The 19,450-nt window shown below is 68.0% G+C and overlaps 3 protein-coding genes across 18 annotated transcripts in view; 1 reads left to right on the top strand and 2 right to left on the bottom strand.

The window, feature by feature from the left end:
* Positions 1–18: 18 nt before the first annotated feature.
* On the bottom strand, positions 19–8,502 carry ZFYVE21 (zinc finger FYVE-type containing 21). Of its 6 annotated transcripts, none has more exons than XM_036306390.1 (8): positions 8,308–8,502; positions 4,574–4,577; positions 3,896–4,064; positions 2,736–2,744; positions 2,571–2,662; positions 2,022–2,075; positions 724–866; positions 19–581 (listed from the first exon to the last, which is right to left on the bottom strand). In XM_036306390.1, exons 1-8 carry the CDS (start codon positions 8,443–8,445, stop codon positions 546–548), a joined length of 645 nt encoding a protein of 214 aa, XP_036162283.1. In that variant the 5' UTR covers positions 8,446–8,502; the 3' UTR covers positions 19–545. The 6 variants fall into 6 exon arrangements, with proteins under 6 accessions (XP_036162283.1, XP_036162278.1, XP_036162277.1 ...); XM_036306385.1 differs by lacking the exon at positions 4,574–4,577 and adding an exon at positions 4,203–4,253 and having other exon boundaries at positions 2,736–2,811; XM_036306384.1 differs by lacking the exon at positions 2,022–2,075 and having other exon boundaries at positions 2,736–2,811.
* Positions 8,495–16,636, top strand: XRCC3 (X-ray repair cross complementing 3). 3 transcript variants are annotated; one of them, XM_036306383.1, is made up of 10 exons: positions 8,495–8,841; positions 8,990–9,043; positions 11,268–11,330; positions 11,471–11,689; positions 12,501–12,638; positions 12,963–13,175; positions 13,463–13,617; positions 14,942–15,160; positions 15,236–15,273; positions 15,432–16,636. In XM_036306383.1, the coding sequence occupies exons 4-10, from the start codon at positions 11,635–11,637 to the stop codon at positions 15,706–15,708; spliced, it is 1,095 nt and encodes a 364-aa protein (XP_036162276.1). In that variant the 5' UTR covers positions 8,495–8,841; positions 8,990–9,043; positions 11,268–11,330; positions 11,471–11,634; the 3' UTR covers positions 15,709–16,636. The 3 variants fall into 3 exon arrangements, with proteins under 3 accessions (XP_036162276.1, XP_036162274.1, XP_036162275.1); XM_036306381.1 differs by having other exon boundaries at positions 11,440–11,689; XM_036306382.1 differs by lacking the exon at positions 11,268–11,330 and having other exon boundaries at positions 11,440–11,689.
* The window catches only part of KLC1 (kinesin light chain 1), a 49,502-nt gene continuing 43,896 nt past the window's right edge, over positions 13,845–19,450 (bottom strand). For 6 of the 9 annotated variants that reach the window (XM_036306364.1, XM_036306367.1, XM_036306366.1 and 3 more), the window contains one exon: positions 16,572–18,762. In XM_036306364.1, the coding sequence (XP_036162257.1) occupies positions 18,670–18,762 (93 nt within the window). In that variant the 3' untranslated portion in view covers positions 16,572–18,669. Of the gene's footprint in view, positions 14,106–14,266; positions 14,322–16,571; positions 18,763–19,450 lie in introns of those variants that run through there. The other 3 variants (XM_036306369.1, XM_036306370.1, XM_036306380.1) reach the window with 1 other exon arrangement.

Genomic DNA, 19,450 nt, shown 5'->3' with positions numbered 1-19,450 from the left:
GGCAAGGCCTGGCCCATATTCTCAAAATAGGGTTTAATCAAGCTTTATATACAAATTGTTGTACAATTGTTCTAATAAAGTGAAACAGTGAGTGAAAAGTACAAAACACACAGCTGGCTCCTCCCCCGTAGTGAAGTATCAAAGGCTTGCATAGCCCCGCATTAGTGCCCTAGTGCCATTAGTGCCATCCGCAGCCCGGCTCCGGCAGGCGCAGGGCAGAGCTGCCGAGCCCACGGCCCGGATCACCCGTGAGACGGTTCATGAAGACGAGGGTCCAGAACCTCCTGGTAAACCTGGACTCGTACAAACATGGCAAAGGTTATGCTACAAACAGTTCAGCGGTCGAGGAGCTGGGTCTCCACCCACTTAGGCATCAACAGGAAAACGCAGGCTCTAGCGCTGGAAGCGGTTTGGAGCGTTAATAAACGTGTACGTATCGCACTAGGTAAGCGCACACGACTTTCTCCAAAGCCTGGCGTTGCCTTCCCACCACGCTTGGGGTCGGGGCGAGGCAGTGAGCAGGCTCCGCGCTCCAGCCCGTGCAGTTACTGGTCCCGAGATTCGTGGAGGAGCTTGGCGGCCTGCATGGCAACAGAAACAGAACTGTGCTGGGTCCTGCCCGGCTGGAGCTGGGGGGGCAGCCTCGCCCTGGGGAAGCTGGGCCCCTCTCAGCAGGAGGCCCAGTCTCCTGCCTGCCCCTGTACCAACCACCACGGCCCATACCTTGTGCATGGCTGCCAGCCACGCCGTGGCCTGCTTCCTGCTGCCGTGTGCATCCTCCCCTGCAGTCAGCTTCAGCTGGGCCACGCCCTCCGCCCCTGGGGCCGAGTACTGCAGGGACATGCCCGTGGCCCGCGCGGCGCCCCCTGGGGGAGGGAGGCAGCAGGCTCAGACGCCACTCCCTACCCTGGTGCAGGTCTAGGAGGTGGCAGGGGCCTGTGCTCAGCTGTCACCCCTGCCTGCACCAGAGCAGAGGCCAGGCAGTCAGTGCTGCCCACCTGAGGACCAGGGTCACGGCCGGGGGAGCTGCGCAGGGCTTAGCACCAGGGAGGCACCAGCCCAGGGGCCCATCTACCGATACTCAAGCTCCCGCCGCAATGCCACGCGGGGGACGGGGTGCGGAGATGGTGCCCATCTCTGTGGGGCCAGCTGCTCCCTGGGACGACTCCTGCCAAAACCTCCCAGGACCAGCCACTCGGGATGAGGGGCCCTTCAGTGCCCAGCAGCGAGGACGGCGATGTGGACAGCAGGCCCCTGGTGAGTCACCTACACTTTACCTGGCGGCTGCAGGAGGCCACCCCATTGGGCAGTGCTCTCCTCTGGGAGCCCCTCCCTGCCTCCAGCCCTCTCTGCGCCAGGCCGGTGGGGGGAGCCCCGGCTGAGAGGCCCAAAGGCCTCCTATGACCTCTCAGGAGCTCACGCCTGCGCTCCTGTCAGTCTGATGGCTCCACCCACCTCCTGACTGGAAGGAGTTGCACTGGCACAGCCATGACAGGGGCCATCTCCTCTGGCTACTTTGCAAGTCCCTCGGGCTGACAGACCTGAATAGTTACTACCCTGGCCTCAGGCTCCAAGGAGGCGGCAGAGGGCCCCCTGGGCTGACCTGACCCCAGCTTCTCCAGACCCTGCCCTTTGCCCCAGGGCGGATCTGACTGCCCATCGGGACAGGCAAGCCCGGGGGCCGCAAGGAGGCTCTTGGAGGAGCACAGTGTGCCCACTGTGACGGTCAGGAAGGTGCCGGAAGGGCCACCAGGCCCTGCTCCCCAACACCCTGCACCCCACCTGCTGAGGGACAGCAGTTCCAACAAGAGGTTGGGAAACAGGGGTGACACTCCCCTGGGGTGAGGAAAACAGCAAATCCCTGTCTTCCCCAGGACATTCCCATTGCTGCTGAGATGCCAACCCTCTTTCAAACTGGCCGAAAGGAGTGAATGAGCATTTCTCAGAGGCCCTGTGCGACCCCCCACCTCCCGCAGCAGAGGCAGGGCACGGGCCCATGGCATGCTGGGAGCGAGGCTGACCTTCGGAGGCGGGCGGGCTCCCCAGGAGGCTGGTGTAAGTGTGCGTGTCTTTGTCTAGGCAGGAAGGTGGGCAGGCAGGAGAGAAGAGCAGCCAAGAGCCATCAGAAAACAGAAAGCGAGATGGATTAAGTCGGTGGGTTCCAGCGGGAAGACAGCCCCGGGGCCCAGGAGTTCAGTGGGAAAGATCCCGGCGGGCTGAACAGGGCTGGACCTCAGGGAGTTCGCGCAGGAAAGCGGAGGCCTGGCGCTCGCAGACACACTCCAGCCCCTGGGGTCTGGGTGCCGCCAGCCGCCCGTGGCCTGCAGCCGTGGCTGGAGCGCTGTAGGGGAGCTCCTGAGTAAACACGCTCAGGCGCCCTTCCTCCTGTACACGCTACGCCCCCCGCCCCCCTTCGCCTGGCGAGTTCCCAGAGCCACGAAGCAGCACCAGCCCACAGAGAGGACAGGCATCTCCAGGACCTGCCCACAGGGAGCCCCGACCTCGGTGCCGCTGCGTCCCTGCCTCCCGGCTGGCCCGGCCTCCGTTCCATGAGGTGCAGGCGCATGTACCTCCAGCGGGGAAGCCTTCCGTGAGGAGCTGCACGGCCAAGATGTGCGTGACCTCGATCTCGTGGTGGCTGGCCCCGTCCAGCAGCAGGTACCTGTCAAACGGAGGGCGTCCCGGTCACCGGGGCTCGCGGGCAGCTGCCAGTTCCCGAGGGCTCTGCCTCTTACCTCTGGTTGCTGGAAAGGCGACAAACCATCGTTTCTGATTTCTCGGAGTTTCCAAAACTTACGAGGAAGGCGGCTCCTTGAGGCACAAAAACAAGCGTAAGAACGCAGGCAGCTCCAAGTCACCCTGTCAGCCCGACCTCCTCCCTGGCCTCAGGCCCCAAGGAGGCAGCAGAGGGCCCTGGGCTGACCCCACCCTTTGCCCCAGGGTGAATCCGACTGCCCGCTGCCCCAGACAGCCAGGGGACAGGTGGTGATGCTGCCCAACTCTGCCTCATGGGCAGGAGAGCCTGGAGGCTGCAGGAGGCCCCTGTAAGGGCACAGTGCGCCCGCTGTGGGCACGGAGGAAGGGAGCGGGTGGGCAAGGCAAGAGAAGGAGCAAGACAAGCGGGCGCTGCTGGAGCCCTCGCTGGGCAGGACGGTGCTGGCTCTGCGTTAGACTCCGCTGGCCGTGGAAGCGCCAATCACCACGTCCTTCACAGAAGGCCCAGCCCAGGGCCCTGGCCTCCACACACTGCAGGAGCCACCAGGCCAGGGCCGCAGGGCCTGCCAGAGAGCTGGCCAGGGCGAGAACCAGGCGTGCTGGGGTAGAGGGGTGCGGGGAGGCAGACCTTAGTCCTCCTGCGTCACCATGCCCCGCCCCCCAAATGGCCAGGCGAAGGTCCCGCAGGCTGCTGGCCCTGTGTTCTGGGGGCCCGGTCCTGACACCCGTGTAAGAACGGCGCTGCCCGGGCGCGTGGCCCCACACGAGAGCAGACCAGGTAGTGGCCCAAGCCCCCCAAAGGGAGACAGCGGTTCAGGCACGTCTGCAACTACAGGACAGCCAGCTCCCACCCGCCTCTGCAGCGATCCTGGGGATCGCCCCTCTTCAGGCACCGCCCCCCGCGGGCACCGCCCCCCGCGGGCACCGCCCCCCGCGGGCACCGCCCCCCGCGGGCACCGCCCCCTCCGCAGGCACCGCGCCCCCCGCGGGCACCGCCCCCCGCGGGCACCGCCCACTCCGCAGGCACCGCCCCCTCCGCAGGCACCGCCCCCTCCGCAGGCACCGCCCCCTCCGCAGGCACCGCCCCCTCCGCAGGCACCGCCCCCGCGGGCACCGCCCACTCCGCAGGCACCGCCCCCTCCGCAGGCACCGCCAGGACCACCCGTGCGAGGCCACGTACCGCTGAGCAGCACGCGGAGCTGCTTGTCGAAGAACTCTGCCTCCTTGCGTGACACGAGCGCGCAGGCCGCGCACTGGCGCACGGGGTCCACGAAGCACATGCGCGGCAGCGCCACCTTCTGGCCGCAGCACTTGTCGCAGAAGCACTTTCCGCAGCGGCGGCAGTGGTGCTGGGGGCGAGGGGGCGGGCAGTGAGCGGACCGCACGGCCCCACCCGGGCCCACCGCGCTGCGCCCCACTGGCTCCGAGCAGGGCACCCCAGGGAGAGTGGATGTCCGGGGCCCCTCCCGCCCACGGCCTCAGCTCACCTTTCTGGTGAGAAAGTCAAACTTGGCGTCACACTGCATGCACCGGGGGCACTAGGAGAGAGGGGAGGTCAGAGCCCTCTGAGGACCCAGCCCTGCTCTCAGCATCCGGGAGGCAGCGAGGCGGGCCTCCCGGAGGGGGCGGCGGCCCCAGCCCGGGCAGGGCCTGCGGAAGGTCAGCTGTCGGACCCGCAGCCCCGCACCAGAGGCCAAGCCTGAGCTTTGCAAGACCCCGTGACCATCCTGTTTCCTCTTTGCTTTTTTAAAATCCCACCCTGGGACATGTCCTCTTGGTTTTAGGGCGAGGAAGGGAGAGAGCGAAACATCGGTCGGTTGCCTCCTGTATGCCCTTGACCAGGGGCTGAGCCCGCAACCTTTCTGGTGTCCTGGACACCCGCCGGCCCTCCTTCCGCTGGGCTACTTCCTGGGCGTGGCCACGGCCTGGCCCCGCCCCCTCCCCGGCTTCCATACAGCGTCCCCACAACCTCCGGGTGGGCTGGCTGCTCACGTCCTGCTCGGGCCTCTGCATAGGGCCCCTCTCTCCCCGGACCACACCCCCAGCCACAGGCCCCACGGGCTGTAACCAGCGAGGTGGACGGACCCGAAAGGCGCAGGCGCGGGAGCGGGTCCCACCGAGTGTGCCGGCTCCGGGGGAGCCGCCGCGTCCTCCCAGGCCCGCTGACAAGGGCTGCCCCGCCGGTGGGTCCCTGCAGGGCACACGCGTCTGGGCAAGTCCAAAGACCAATCTCTGAACTTAAGGCCACAACTACAATTTACAAGCTGCTCCCTTAAAAAACAAAGTGAATCCCTAGCTGGTTGCTCAGTGGTTAGAGTGTTGGCCCATGGACTGGAGGGTCCCGGGTTCGAGTCCAGTCAAGGGCATGTAGCTGTGGCAGGCTCGATCCCTGGCCCTGGTCAGGGCGTGTGGGAGAGGCAACCAATCAATGTGCCTCTCTCGCTTTGATGTCTCTCTCTCTCTCTCTCTCTCCACCCCCCCCCCCCACTCTCTCTAAAAAGAATCAATGGAAAAAATACCTGGGGGTGAGGATTAACAAAAAAGCAAAAAAACAAAGTGATACAGAAGTATTTTATTCCCCTAAATAACCAATGAGGTTATTCAGAAAATCGACAGACCTTAAGCCAGGTAATTTCCCGTTGATCGTGTAGGAGGAAAAAATGTTTTGAAATTATCAACAGAGCAGTTCAATATGAAAAGAGAAGGAAAGAAGGAAACGAAGCAACGGGTGGCGATCCGAGAGGAAAAGAACGAACACTGTGTCTAACGGCAGCACAGGGAGGGAGGGAGGGAGGGAGAGAGGGAAGGAGGCACCGCCCACAGCTCCGAGAGCTGCTACTGGGCGGACAGGGAAAGCACTCGAGTCTAGGGACCGGCTGCGACCCCCCTCCCCGGCTGCCCCCCTCCCCGGCTGCCCCCTCCCCTCCCCGGCTGCCCCCCTCCCCGGCTGCCCCCTCCCCTCCCCGGCTGCCCCCATCCCGGCTGTGACCCCCCTCCCCACCGAGCGGGGCAAGTGTCTGAGATCAAGCTGCTCGCACTGACCGCTGGGGGCCAGGCTGAGCGCCACAGCACCGTCACCGGGCTGACCCACCAAAGGGCCTCAGAAACCTGGGGCGCAGGGGGTGCAGGTGGAGGTGTGCTCACGGGGACACACACCTGCGCACACACAGACCCATCTGCTGCCGGACCCTGGCTGGACTGACTCCATAAACAGACAGACAGACAGACACCTGGCGGGGGCGGGGGGGGGGTGGGGCGGGGGGCCGCCAGCAGGGCCTCCGATTCCCGGGCAGCAGGGTCAGGAGCCTCGGGCCCTGCGCTCCCTCCGAGGCCTCCTGGTGCGGGCGGGAGGGAGGCAGCCGGGGAAAGGGTGGCTTCTGGGGGTCCCCTGGGCGCCACCAGCAGCTCCACCTCCCCCGCCCTCCCCGTGAGACTCAGGCCCAGGCCCACGCAGGTGAGTGGACCGCGGGCAGGGAAAGCCCGGAAAGGCACCGCCGGGCCTGGGGGCGAGGCCCCTCCTGCCACCTTCTGCCTAGACCCGGCCGACCGCGCCCAGAACCCTTCCCGCAGGCGCGCCTCCAGGAGGGAGCCGTCCCCCAGCCCTGACCAGGCCGAGCGCAGCCCGGTGTCCAGCGGGCACGCCCAGCGCAGGGAGGACACAGCCTGGGGCCACCCCTCCTTCCCGGCGGCCGCCCCCCTGGCCCGCGTGGGCAGGAACTGGTGCGGGAGGGCGCCACGGAGCGGAGCTCTGCCACCGGCTTCTCGGAATTTCGCCAGAGCCTCAGAGGCCCGCGGGCTCCGGGCGGGGCTCCGGGCTCCGGGCTCTGGGCTCCGGGCTCTGGGCTCTGGGCTCCGGGCTCCGGGCTCCGGGCTCCAGGCACGCCCGCCCCGCCCCGCCCCGCCCCGCCCCGCATTCCACAGAGCCGGCTGCACCGCGCGGGACAGGCAGCGGGACAGCCACGGGCTGGAGGGGCGAGGGAGTGAGGGACCGGCGAGCGGCCTGAGCTGGGACCCGCCACGCGCTGTGGGAGCTGCCTCCGGGGAACCAGGGCGCCCACCCCGGCCCCCGGGCCCCCACAGCCGAGCAGCAGGGGCTCCGCGGGGTCAGTGCGAACGGGTGTGGAGAGGCTCCTCGGGGGCGAGAGCCGGGAACGCGGGCCCGAGCCGCCAGGGGGCGCGGGTGACGCCCCGATGGTTCCTGCCCAGGGCGGCCCGCCCCGTCGGAAGGGACAGTCGCTCGCTGGCCTTCCGCCAGGTCACTCTGCCGCTGGCTTCCCGACGGCGGGCGGCTCGGCCTCTTTCCTTTCATTGTCCTTTCACGGCGGGACCCGAGGGGGGAGCGGGGAGGGAGGTGCCTCCGGCGGTCAGAGCACCAGCGCCGCGGGCAGAACGCGGACAAGACGGGCGCAACAGGGCGCAGGGGCCGCCCTCCCCACCACCTCCCCCACCAGCGCCCCATCATCTCCCCACCAGCGCCCCATCATCTCCCCACCAGCGCCCCATCATCTCCCACCGACCCCTGTGCTGGCCTCTCAACTCCCAACACTGCGCTGCCGCCCGCACCGCCCGCACCGCCGACACCAGGGCCCGCGGCACAACAAGGGGTGTCCTCCTCCAGTGGCCCTGCCCCCGCTGCCCCCCTCACTCGGCTGCTTTGAAACCCTCGACTTCACTCCCCCGGGAGAGGAAGGCAGCCACGCGGAGGGCGGGATGGGATCCCCCACGGCCACGGGCGGACACACGCAGACACACAGCCGGGCCGGAGGGAAGGGGCGCTCCGTGGTGAGGAGCCTGGGCCGAGGGGCGCACGGGGCGCCGTGTGGGGGGCGCTGGGCATCCTGCCGTTCGCAGCCGGCGCCCCCGGCGCATCTCACTTCCGTCTCGGCTCCGGGTCTTGGGGGCGACCTGACGCGCAGGGGTGCGTGGCCCCGAGGGTGATGCGGGGCCCACCGCTGACCCGACGCCCAACGGCCTTCACCGGGCCCCGCCCTCACCTCCCCCGCCACCCACCCCGCTCCGGGCAGGTGCCGTCCCCCCCCCGCGTCCCCGCCCCGCGGGCCACACGCCGGCGCCCCAGGGACGGCCCCGCTCCCCGGGGTGGGGGTCCCTGGGTCTCGAGGCCCCGCACAGCCACTCATCCACGTCGTGGGACTCACACGCCCTCCGGGTGAGCCAAGCCCAGGAGGGGGTCCGTGCCAGGGACACAGGCTCGGGCGGGTAGGATGGGGGGCTCCGGGAGCCCCGAGAGCGGGAACCTGGGAGAAGGCAGATGCCCAAGGCCCGGAGCCCGGGACCCCCCGGGGGCGCAGAGCAGGTGCCAGAGGGCGGCCGCGCGGGGACCCGGAGGGCGGCAGGAGCCAGCGGAGGGGAGCGGGGGGCCGAGAGCGGGTCGGGCTGGGGAGGCCTCGGGGAGCGGGGCGGGTCCGGGCCCGCTTGGGGGATGGGGACGGGGATCCTGGGCGCGGACGGGGGCCCTGGGCGCGGACGCGGGTTTCCGGGGTGCGGAGGGGGATCCTGGATGCGGACGCGGGTTTTCGGGGTGTGGACGCGGGTCCCGGGCGCCGACGGGAGGCGGGCGGGCGGCCGACTTACCTCCTTGTCCGGGACCCACTGCGGCTCCTCCAGGCCGAACGGGCTGCCGAAGGCGCGGTGCTCGGGCACCATGCGCAGGCCGCTGGGCGAGCGCACCAACTTCTTGGCGTCGCAGCGGGCGGCCACCTCGGAGGACATGACGCCGCCGCGCGAGCCCACTGCCCTCACACGGCCCTCGGTCGCCCCGACCAAAGCCCCGCCCCATCCGTGCCGCTGACAGCGCCCGCGCCCAATCGGCACGCTCGGCCCTGAGCCCGGGCCAATCGGAACTCTGGCTCCGCCCCATCGCTGCGCTCTCCAATCTGCGCAAGGCACCTCCCCTGCCACCCTGCGGTCAGTCACCAATCGGCAGTGAGGGCCAGCACAGGAACGCCCCGCCCCTCTTGGCAATTGAGACTCTGGATTGGTCAATTAGCCTGTGACGTAACTCTGCTTCCTCTCTGATTGGCGTATCCCTCGCGGGGCTCCTGGCGCTCATTGGAAGAGGAGGCTGCGAGGGGCGGGCCAGCACGAATGGTGGATCGCGCGCGCGAGGTGGGAGCTGCTGTCCTGCGGGGCCGGGGCGCCGCGGGTGGAGGCCAGGCGGTGGCGGAGGGGCAGTCAGGGCACAGGTCCTGGCGGTGGGAGGCGACCCGGGGCCGGTGCGCGGGGAGGAGGCTGATGCTGGGGTTGCCACCCGCAGGGTCTGGAGGAGGCGGCGCAGCCCAGCCCCTGTCCAGGACTCGTGGGGTGAGAGGTGAGCCCGGACCGCGTGAAGTGGGGGTGCTTTAGAGGTAGAGACGGCGTGGGGTCAAGGGTGGTGGGTGGACAACCACGGCGAGGGGGTGCACAGTGGGAAGAACAGGTGCGCGGTGGGGAGGCGGGGCCATCGGGAGGGCCCTGTGGACGCCCGGGTCGGGGGTCACGGGGGAAGGGGCAGTGCTCAAGGAGGAGGAGGCCCAGGGGCCCCAGCGTGGGGGAGGGGTGGCCACCGCGGACCCTGAGAGCCCTCGCTGGGGGGGAGGGGGGTGGGAACGATGCCCAGTCTCGAGTGGGCTGCCCCGACGAGGCTGGGCCCCTAAGCAGGTCGGCCTCGGGGTGCCTAGGTTTGCAGAGCGGGCAGAGGTCAGTGCCCGCTGGGTTAGCAGGAGGCCATGTAGGCTGGGGTCCGGCTAATACTGGTCCAGGGCTGAGGGCACGCAGCCTGGAGCGCAGCCCGAGGGCAGCCACTTGCTGGCTGTGTGGCCCCAGCTCGTCACTTCGCCACCGCGCGTCCGCTCGGCAGCAGGGAGTGGGCAGCGGCGCTGCTGCAGGTGTGCGCGAGGGCCCTTCGCATCAGGGGCTTAGAACAGTCCCTGGAGCAACAGACCAGCTCCTGCGACGCTAGGGTTGGAAGGTCTTTATGCTCCTACCTTTAGTTCTGTAGCACAAGTCAAGTTCAGGCCCTTGAAACCTGAGTCCTGCTGCCCGAGGCAGGAGTCCCGTCTGCAGCTCTGAGCCCTCCACCCAGTGTGGGGTGTTGGTGCGGGACCCAGGCCTGCGCCCTGAGAGCCCCGAAGACACAGGACGCCCCTAGGGAAGCTCCAGGCGGGAACCGGTTTCCTGAATGCCTCCTGTTTGATCCTCAGCTACACGTTGCTTTCCCTGTAGCTCCTTCATGCTCGCTCAGCGCGTGTCTGTTAACTGGTCCCCTAAGTGGCTGCACTCAGCTGCCCCGGGAAGCTGCCCCGTCTGTCCTGACTGGGGGCGCTCCTGTGCAGATCCTGAGCCCGGGGCTGGCCGTCCAGTGCCTGGTACTGTAGGTGCCTGTCAGTGGGCACAGCCTCCGGGGGCCTCGTAGGAATCCAAGTTTTGTATTCCTCCTGGAGGCGCAGCCTCTACCAGCTTCCCTGGCCCTGTCCGCACCGGCCCCAGGTGCTCTCAGCCAGAGCCTCCCTCACCGGGCCACTCGTCCCTGCGGCGCAGCCCCCAGCCTGGCCTGTCGCTGTGCCCTCCGCCCAGGGCTGCCCAGGGGCGTCCCCGAGGCCGGGGAAGAGCCGGCACGTTCTCCGGAGGTGAAAGTTGAAAGCAAACGGTGTTGTGTCCAGGTGCTCTTGGCCCTGGAGGCGGTGCTTGGGGTGGTCACTCTTCCCGCCTGTCCTTGTCCTCGGGCTCCAGGATTCTGAAGATGGTCTCCCTGCCCAGCCAGGTGAGGACACCGCATGTCCTTTGCGGTCCTCAGAAATCTAACCGCACCAGCTTCAGGCTCATCAGAATCCCCATCGCAGCTGGTACAGGCCCTGCGTGCAGTGACCGCCCTCCCGCGGGGGAGCCACCCCCTGCTCCAATCTGCAGGGCGGCCAGGAAGAGGGGGCACCTCTGTGTGTTTACTGTCAGCCCTGCCCAGACAGCCCATCCCTGCCCAATGCCCCCTGCGCCAGGCAGAATGTGGGACCCGCCTGCTGGCCTGAACCCCTGGGGCTCGGAGCCCGGTGCCAGCTGGAGCCCAGCCCTCAGCTGCCTCCCAGGGGCCAGGGCCATCTGCACAGCCGTGCTGGGCCCGAACTCACCCAGCACGTCCTGGGCATGAGGACCCGCCCCAGCGCCAGACCTGTGTCTCCCTGACCGGATGTGCGAGTGTGGAGAACAGCCCATGTCCCAGTGGGCGTGGCACCCTAGGCTCTGGCCGTCCCCTCAGCCAGAGCACGGGCCTCCTGGTGGACAGCGACGCTGGCCCTGGCCCCAGTGCTGCAGGCCTGGTGTCCCGCACCCTGCTGCTTTGGGGGGCCGTGAGGAGACAGTGGCTTGAGGGTGACCCTGGCTGAGTGGCAGCCAGCGGGCTGGGCTCCTGTCCCTGTGCGGCTAGTGCTCAGGCCCTGGGAGGCCCGCCCGGGGCACAGCCGCCCTGTTCTCCGCTGAGACAGCCTGGTGGTCACGCAGGCTCAACACCCACCCGCCCCGAGCATCCTGCAAGATCCCAAACACTTTCCCGCTCTCGGCAGGTTCCCCATGGAAACGCGTTCAAGGGAAATTAAGGCGGAGGATACAAAAGACACTTCACTTGAGTGAGCCCAGTGCGCGTGGGTCTGCACGTGGTCCTCGACGGGGAGGTGGGGCGGGGCCAGGACAGCGGGTGCTCTGGTGACAGGAAATCGGGCGTTTCTTCCGTGCCAGGGTTTCCGTTACCAGATGGCGGCTCCGACAGGTGTTGCCGTAGCCTTGCCCTGTGGGGTCCCTGCCGAGTGCTGTCTCCAACCCGGGGGCTGGCTGACCTGTCGCGAAGGGCCGCTAGGCGGTCTGATGGACGCCAGCGCGTAGAATCTGCGTCCCTGGGAAATTGTTCGTCTTTGTGGTCAGCGCCCTGAAGACATGGATTTGGATCAGTTGGACCTGAATCCCAGAATTATCGCCGCAGCGAAGAAAGGTAAGCTTCCTGACGTGCGTGTACAGTGTACGCACTGCGGACACGTCCGCGGACTTTCTGTGAAGCAGGCACCACGGCCCGAGTCCCTCCCCGCCGCCCCTCCCCCGGGCCGCCCTGGACCGCGGGCCGCCCTGGATCCTGCACGGATGCTGGGATGTGTAGGCGGGCTTTTCCGTTGTGGGACTGAAAGCACTTTTTAAAAGTTTCTTTTCATCCAAGTAGTTCATGCACGTTGTCTAAGCAACGACGCAGGCACCCGGCACGGGGAGCCTGCCTGTAACCCGGGTTCTGAACCCGGGCGCATGCTCTGCCTGTGCCTGTGGCGGCCGCTTCGCAGAGCTCCTGGCGCCCGCGGGCCCCGGTTGGAACACACTGGGCCATGCCCGCTCGGGTGTGAAGGGGGACATAGCGGCCTTTGTGGGACTGGGGGTGGGGGTGGGGGTGACCGTCTCGTTTCCCCCAACGTTAGTAGTTGGTCGTTGCCTCCTTTTCCCATGCCCTGCATTCCTCGGAATCTCCCGCCTTCCTGGGCGCCCCGCCCCTGCTGACCGGCAGGAAGGACAGGGGAGAGGCCCTGCACCCCCAACCCCCACCTCCCACCCTTCTGGCTTGGCTCCTGCAGCTGAGGGGGTCGCCCCAGGCCCCTCCTTCCTTGTCCTGTGTCCTCACTCCGCCCAGGGATGCCATCGCTGGGGAGCAGATGGGTCTGGCCCCTGCCCGCGGGGCCCCCCGAGTTGGAGATGGCACCCCAAGTCCCTGCTGCCTTGTTGTCGTCTGACCTTGTCCTGTGGCTTATTCTGTATAATTTCAGCCAAACTGAAATCCACGCAGGAGGTTTTGCACTTTTCTGGACCAGACCTGCAGCGGCTGACCGGCCTCTCGGGCCCCGACGTGCAGCACCTGCTGAGGACGGTCTGCTCGCACCTGCGGGGGGGCAGCCTCTGCACAGGTGGGCAGCGCAGGTGGGCAGCGCAGGTGTGCTCTGCCAAGGCCCTGGGCCTCCTCCCCGTCTGCCGCTCAGCTCCTTTGCTGGGCCACGGGCAGGGACTCAGTGAGAAGTGACCGCAGGGCGTGGGCAGCGCTGGGATCAGATGCCTGGGGGCCATAGGGCCTTGGGGCCCTTGCCCTGTGGGTCGCTCCGCGGGTCAGTGCTTGGGCCAGAGGGGAAGGGGCACGGCCGAGGGGGCCGGAGCAGCACTGCTGGGAGGGGCCTCCTGGCTGCGGCACCCGGCCCTCTGGCGCCTGCCCCCTCCTGACGCGGCATTCCCCCCAGCCCTGGACCTGCACCGGCAGAAGGGGCGCTTCCCCGAGCAGCACCAGCGCCTGAGCCTGGGCTGCCCGGTGCTGGACGGGCTGCTCCGCGGCGGCCTGCCCCTGGGCGGCATCACCGAGCTGGCCGGCCGCAGCTCGGTGGGGAAGACCCAGCTGGCGCTGCAGCTCTGCCTGGCCGTGCAGCTCCCGCGGCGGCTGGGAGGCCTGGAGGCGGGTGAGTGCCGCCCTGTGGTGGAGGGACAGGGGCGGGTGCCCTTGCTCTGCGGCCGGCTCTGTTGGCCGCTGCCCATCGCGGTTGGGACCAGGGCCCGGCTCCTGCGGTTGTTTCTCTTCATTGGCTGTGGATGCCTCTGGGAAGAGTGGCCAGCCCTGCCCCACGGGGACCCAGAGGTCCCGGCAGCAGGAAGTCCCCTGGGCTGTGGGCTGGCCCACAGGTGCCACCCCTTCCCTGGCGGTGGTCACACCCCAACCTGCAGGCCCACGGGCGCCGTGGCTCCACAGGGGCCGTGTACGTGTGCACGGAGGACGCGTTCCCTGACAGGCGCCTGCAGCAGCTCATCGCGCAGCAGCGGCGTCTGCGGACAGATGCTCCCGGCGACGTGGTGGAGAAGATAAACTTTGGCGACCACATCTTCATCGAGCACGTCGCCGACGTGGTGAGTGTCTGCCGGCCCCCAGCCCCGGTCTGAGGGGAAGGCACCCGCCTGGACCCGCCCCTCGATCGCCAACCGCCTGGCCACGCTGCGGACTTGCCGGGGGCGGGAAGGCAGTGTGGTGACCGGGTCATGGTTTGGTGGAGGGGCTGGGGCGGAGGGGCGGGAGGGGGGTGGCTCTCCAGCGGCCTGGCTTCCTGCTGTAAGAATTGAAGTTCTTTAACTTCACATCAGGAATCAGGCATATAAACTTTTAATATTTTAAAAAATTTACAATAAAATACATTATCACACACAGTGAGAGGAAGGGATGGGCCGAGCAGGGTGGCGGTTAGTGTGATGGCGCCGGGCACAGGACAGGGACAGGAGGTCCATGCCACAGGCTCCCAGCTCCAGGGCCCTCCAGCCGCGGCGACGGTGCGGGCTGTCACAGGGCAGCTCTGCCTCGCCAGCAGCGTGCCTGGCCCTTGGCGGTCTCGGCGGTGCGCTCACTGCAAGAGAAGCTGCGGGTCAGGGGCGGGCGCCCGATGGCTCTGAACCAGCTGTGGGGGGAGCAGGCCTCCACCCTCTGCCCGGGTGTCTGTCTGGAGGCCTCCGGGGCGCCCTGGCCCCGCCCTCCCCGTGCCGGTGCTGCCCCAGGACTCGGACTCACATTAGTGCTGCCATCCTCGACCCCGCTGCCTCCGCTGTCAGTCTCCGGGGGCGCCCTGCAGACAAGCACAGCGGCCAGGCCGCAGTCAGGGCCAGGACCACCCACGGCTCTGAAGAGTCTGAGGGGGGCGGGGCTTGGCGGCCCAGCACTGGGCCTGAGTCCCGCTGGCAGGCAAAGTGACCCAAGGGGCAGCCTGAGGTCACCTTGCCCTGCCCCGGAGCCCAGCCAACTTGGCCCCCGCGCACCAGGCCGGCTGCTGGGAGCACACGGCCTGCAGGGTGGGCAGGGCCAGCTCAAGGCACTGGCAGCCCCATCCTGGCCCGGCCGGGCCCGGGCCCCAGTGTGCAGCCTGGGCGTGGCCCAGGTCCCCTCGTCCTAGGCAGGGCTGGGTGAGGAGACCCAACCCAGGCCTGCTGCCCCCTCCGCCTCTGCCAGGCTCAGGGCCACCCCGGCCCGAGCGACAGGGCACGGTCCCGGCAGCCTCAGCAGGCCCAGCTGCCCCGGGACGGGCCAGGGCCCGGTGGTCAGCACAGGCGCAAGGCCAGCGAGGGAGGGTCACGGTGGCCCTGAGTGGGCAGGGTCACGCCCACAAGGATGTGGGAAGCAGGACAGAGGGGTGAGGGGCCTCAGCACCAGGTGGGGGACGGGCGGTGACGGCCCCCCACCCCCTTCCAGGACGCGCTGCTGGAGTGTGTGCGGAGGAAGGTGCCCCTGCTGCTGTCGCGGGGGATGGTGCGCCTGGTGGTCATCGACTCGGTGGCGGCCCCGTTCCGCTGCGAGTTCGACGGGCCGGCCTCGGCCTCGGCGCGCAGGGCCCGGGCTCTGCAGGCGCTGGGGGCCGCGCTGCGCAGACTGAGCTGCACCTTCCGGAGCCCCGTGCTCTGTGTCAACCAGGTGGGCCCCCCCCCCCCGCGCCCTCCCTCCTTCCACGAGGGGGTGCTCTGCCACTGACCCTCAGCCCCCTCCCAGGTGACGGAGGCCGTGGAGGAACAGGACACAGCGCCTGGGTGAGTGGCCACGGGCAGGGGCACGGGGCTGTGGGCGGGGCCAGGGGCTGTGGGCGGGGCCAGGGGCAGGGGCTCGGGGCTGTGGGCGGGGCCAGGGGCAGGGGCTGTGGGCGGGGCCACCTGGTTCTGTGAGTGACCCTGGCCCGTCTCTGCCCCAGAGCCCCGGAGGAGCGCCTGGCTCCGGCCCTCGGCATCACCTGGTCCAACCAGCTGCTCATGAGGCTGGTGGCCGACCGGCAGCGCCCCGAGGAAGCCCCGCGGGGCCGCCCAGGCCGCACCCTGAGGGTGGTCTTCGCCCCCCACCTGCCTCCCTCCTCCTGCTCCTACACAGTCAGCGCCGAGGGCGTGCGAGGGACGCTGGGACCCAGTCCTGCTGACCAGGAAAGCCGCCGCCTCGGCCTCCCAGGGGCACCGGCTCCGGGTCAGCCCTCCTGAGGTCAGCCCGGGCCCCTGGGGCAGCGCCATCCCCCCCCAGGAGCACCACCCACTGCAGGGCCACGAGGAGCAGTGCCCCCCGCCACAGGCTGCCCCATTCCCAAGCGGGGGTTTGAAGGGTCTTTTACTTTAGTGTTGTCTCTGCCACCAGCCCCTACTGGGTCGGCCCATCTGCCAGGAAAACCCGTTCTGGGCACAGGAGACTCCCTTAGAGGCAGGCCCTGCCCGTCCTGGGTGCAGGTGGGCCAGACAGGACCACAGAGGCCCAGCTCGTCGTCGTCGTAGCCGGGGCCTTGCTTCCCATGAAAGCACCCCCTCTTCCCCCCGTCAGCACAGGTCCTGCCCCTCTGGGTGCAAGTCTGACCAGCTGGTGGTGGGACGCAGGGCCCAGGGGGCCGTGGCTGCCCAGTCCAAAGGCATGGCCTCCATCGGGGCAGAGCTGAGTGTGCCTCCACCTCGTCCGCTCCCTGCCCTGGTGCCTCACGCTGCCGGCATGTGAGTGGGCACAGCTGGGCCCTGGGCCTGTCCCTGTGACTCGCTCTTGGCCAGACAGGCTCTGAGTGAGTGACCCTCACTCCCGCTCCCCAGCCCCCCACCCTGGAGGCGGCGCCTGTACCTCCTGAGAAAGGGGGCACCGAACAGCCGGGGTCCTGCCCCCCCCCCCCCCCCAGCATCCCAACCCCGGCCGCTGCCGGCTCTGGGGGCCGAGGGAGCGGCCACCCTGGGATGGGACCGCGCTGTTTGGGCACCTCTCTGTGGCAGGATGACCCACTGTAAATGTCATCACGTTCCCTGCGTGTCCCGTGAGGCGGGGGCGGGTGTGGAAGGGAAGGCGCCCGCATGAGGAGACCTTTCCACAGAGGTGCAGGGCCGCACAGCGGGAGCGAAGCTTTATTTTTATAATGAAATACAAACAATTGCAAACGGTGTTCTAGTCAAGTCACAACAGAAACAGCTACAGCCCCAGAACGAATGTCCCACGACCCAGCGCTCGACCCCGGGGTGACCTGCCCCCCCCCCCACGCCCTGGCCAGGGCTGCCCACCCAGCACAGACCTAAGGAGCGCCTGCCTGCCCCCTGGGCCTCAGCACCCCCGCATCCTCAGACCTGAACCCCACCCCGAGGTCAGCCCCACGCTGGGGACCACATTCTCCCTGGGGTGGGGCTCCCTTGGGACAGGGTGGTCTGCACGTGACCCACTGCCAAGTGTGCATATGAGCGTGTCCCAAGGCAGCCCTCACCGTGCGGCCCAAGAACACGCTACACGGCGAGGCGGGTCCTGCCTGACGTGCAGGTCCTTAGTGTTCGCACTGAGTCCCAGTCACATGACATCCCAGAGGCTTTTTAACTCCAGGACAGAACTGCCTGCACCCCTCCCCCTTGTGAAGGCCGCAGGGTCAGGAGGCCTGCTCCCCACGCCCTCCACCTCTGGTTCAGGTGCTTGTGGGGCCTCCGTGTGTGCCGGCAGGAACCGTGGGGAATGGGCCCCCCGGGAACACACAGGGCCGCCTGGCGCACGGCTTGCTCCGAGAAGGGGAAGATGCGGATAGCAGGCCTGAAGGAGGTGCATGGGCCCTGAGCATGGAGCTGGCACAAGGGCCTCAGTCTGTCCTCTCACCCCTAACCCTCCACCACCTGCGAAGGCACCACAACCCAAGGGGGCCGGACGGGGAGCGGCCAGGCTCAGGAAAGGGTCCTGCAGATGGGCCCCAGCACGGGAGTCCCGGTCCATTCTCCTGGGAGCTGCTCTGAGGGACCTGTCACCAGGGGCCCTGGGTCCCAGGGGCCGTGCTGCTCGTGGGAGAAGCCCGCCACACGGAGCGGAGGAACGGGGACGGCACCTGGCGATGCTGCTGCGCCTCGCACGGAGCCGTGGCCGCAGGCCAGAGCCCTGCTCCTCCAGGTTTCTCGGCCCACAGCGTGTGCATGCAGAAAGGGACCTGGCCCATCAGAACCTGCAAATGGAGCCTAAAAGCAGGTGGCCAAGGGCGGCGGCGGCCGGGACGGGCCGTGGGTAGCACAGGCGCCCGGGAACTAGGAGGCCGGCCCGCAGGGAGCAAGGCGCACTGTCACCAACAGCCTGTAATCGCAGGGACTGAAAGGAATTGACAGTCAGCCCCCCTGGGACCCCCGTGCCGCTGCCTCCAGCCCACGTCCCACTCAGCTGACGACGCCAGAACCAGGCAGCTCGGAGCCAGCCCAGCGTTGTCCACGTGGAAAAGGCCGCGGGGAACCCGTGCCTGGCACTAACATACATGGTCCTCAAGCGGACGGACGCCCGGTGGGTCAGGCCTGGCTGAAGGGAGCGCTGGCCCCGGCGTGGACATGCGCCCAGATTTCTCACCTGGAACCCCTACCTGTCATAGGGTTAGCACTTCCTTCACCTACTGGCTGAGCTCAGAGCCCTGGGAGGAGCAGTGCCTGAAGGCTGATCTGAAAATGTTCTGTCAAAACCCACCCTGTTACGCGACCAAAAAGAAGAGCTTTTTAAACAGAAAGCGTGGGAGCCTGGGGTGCGGCCAGGGCTCCGAAAGGTGGGCAGGGTGGGAGCTGGGACCTGGCACCTGAGGGACCCTCCCCGCTGGCCCCCACTACGCTCCAGGCGTTACGGGTCATTAGATGCTTATTCTCCAAAGATGGACTTGAAGGTTCCAGACGCTCCGTTTACAGCCCACCAAGTACTGCATCAACAAGTCTGAATTTAAACTAGCTGGGGCCGCGCAGAAAGTGCGTGTCCGTGAGAAGCAGCGAGTCCGCGGTGACGCCGCTGCTGGCCGGACTGTGCCTGGCCCGCCAGGCCGGTCTCACGGTCATGCTCCGGCAGCGCTCGGTCACCAGGACTGCAGACCACGTAACAGAGTTCGGACAAGCCTCCGTGGGTGGTGGGTCGCCACCTCGCCAAGGAAGCGAGCGGCCTCCCTGCCGGGCAGCGTGGGCAGGGGCCTGGCGGGCGGGCTCGGCTTATCTAGCTCGGCCCCGGCCCGGCCCGCAGTGCGCCAGGTCAGTGTGGCTGGCACTCAGAGCTCTCGCATCTGCTAGACAATTATTTCGTTCCTGCATGAAAAACAAATGGGAAAATTACACTCAACCAGCACTCCGCACAGCGCCAGCCCAGCGGCCTCACTCAGACTCCACGTCACGCGAGGCCTGGTGCTCACGAGCAGGTGCCACCACCAGACGCGGGGGCGAGGCGTGTCCACTGCGGGCCCTGCACCCTGCCCCGCCCAGAGCTTCCAGCAGAGGCCTCTCCCTGCCAGGGAGCGCGGCCCGGACAGTCCCAGGTGCTGCAGGAACGGGAAAGCCGGCGACGCACCCCAGGGAGCGGTGCCGCCGGGTCCAAGGTCCTGAGAGGAGCCCGGCTGCCCGGCACCCGACAGACAAGGTGGGCCCAGGGCCCAGGCCTGGCCGCACCCACAGTCACCGGACATACACAAAAATGACAGAGAACAGGGTGCGAAGAGTTTTCAATGTGAAGGTGACAGGCTCACAGGTCCAGTGCCAGGACAGCGTGTCAGTTCCTCACACCAGTGACAGCTGAGCTGGACCACTGGCCATGCAGGCTAAAGTCACACAAGCGAGCAGGACACTTTCAGTAATGACAGGCCACATGCAGACAGCACTCCGTCAGAACGTCTCATTTCAATCAGGCCGACCGGACCATTTCTCAAGGCCACTGATTAATGTACCAAGAATGCTGACGACGTGACAGTCCCATAACCCGGCCCAATCAATGCTCAGGAGA

Source organism: Myotis myotis, unplaced genomic scaffold (genome assembly GCF_014108235.1).
Source record: "Myotis myotis isolate mMyoMyo1 unplaced genomic scaffold, mMyoMyo1.p scaffold_m19_p_41, whole genome shotgun sequence".
Lineage (NCBI taxonomy): Eukaryota > Metazoa > Chordata > Mammalia > Chiroptera > Vespertilionidae > Myotis > Myotis myotis.
This window is presented reverse-complemented; position numbering and strand designations above follow the sequence as displayed.

What these genes read in the sequence shown, in the direction of transcription:
- ZFYVE21 (XM_036306384.1), bottom strand. Translation starts at nt 8,445, where the DNA reads ATGTCCTCCGAGGTGGCCGCCCGCTGCGACGCCAAGAAGTTGGTGCGC. An exon ending in GGAAGGCTTCCCCGCTGGAG is followed by an intron (nt 867 to 2,570) that starts GTACATGCGCCT and finishes TCCCTCCCCCAG; the next exon opens with GGGGCGCCGCGCGGGCCACG. An exon ending in GGCTGGCAGCCATGCACAAG is followed by an intron (nt 582 to 723) that starts GTATGGGCCGTG and finishes GTTGCCATGCAG; the next exon opens with GCCGCCAAGCTCCTCCACGA.
- XRCC3 (XM_036306382.1), top strand. Translation starts at nt 11,635, where the DNA reads ATGGATTTGGATCAGTTGGACCTGAATCCCAGAATTATCGCCGCAGCG. An exon ending in GGGGGGCAGCCTCTGCACAG is followed by an intron (nt 12,639 to 12,962) that starts GTGGGCAGCGCA and finishes CATTCCCCCCAG; the next exon opens with CCCTGGACCTGCACCGGCAG. An exon ending in CCGTGCTCTGTGTCAACCAG is followed by an intron (nt 15,161 to 15,235) that starts GTGGGCCCCCCC and finishes GCCCCCTCCCAG; the next exon opens with GTGACGGAGGCCGTGGAGGA.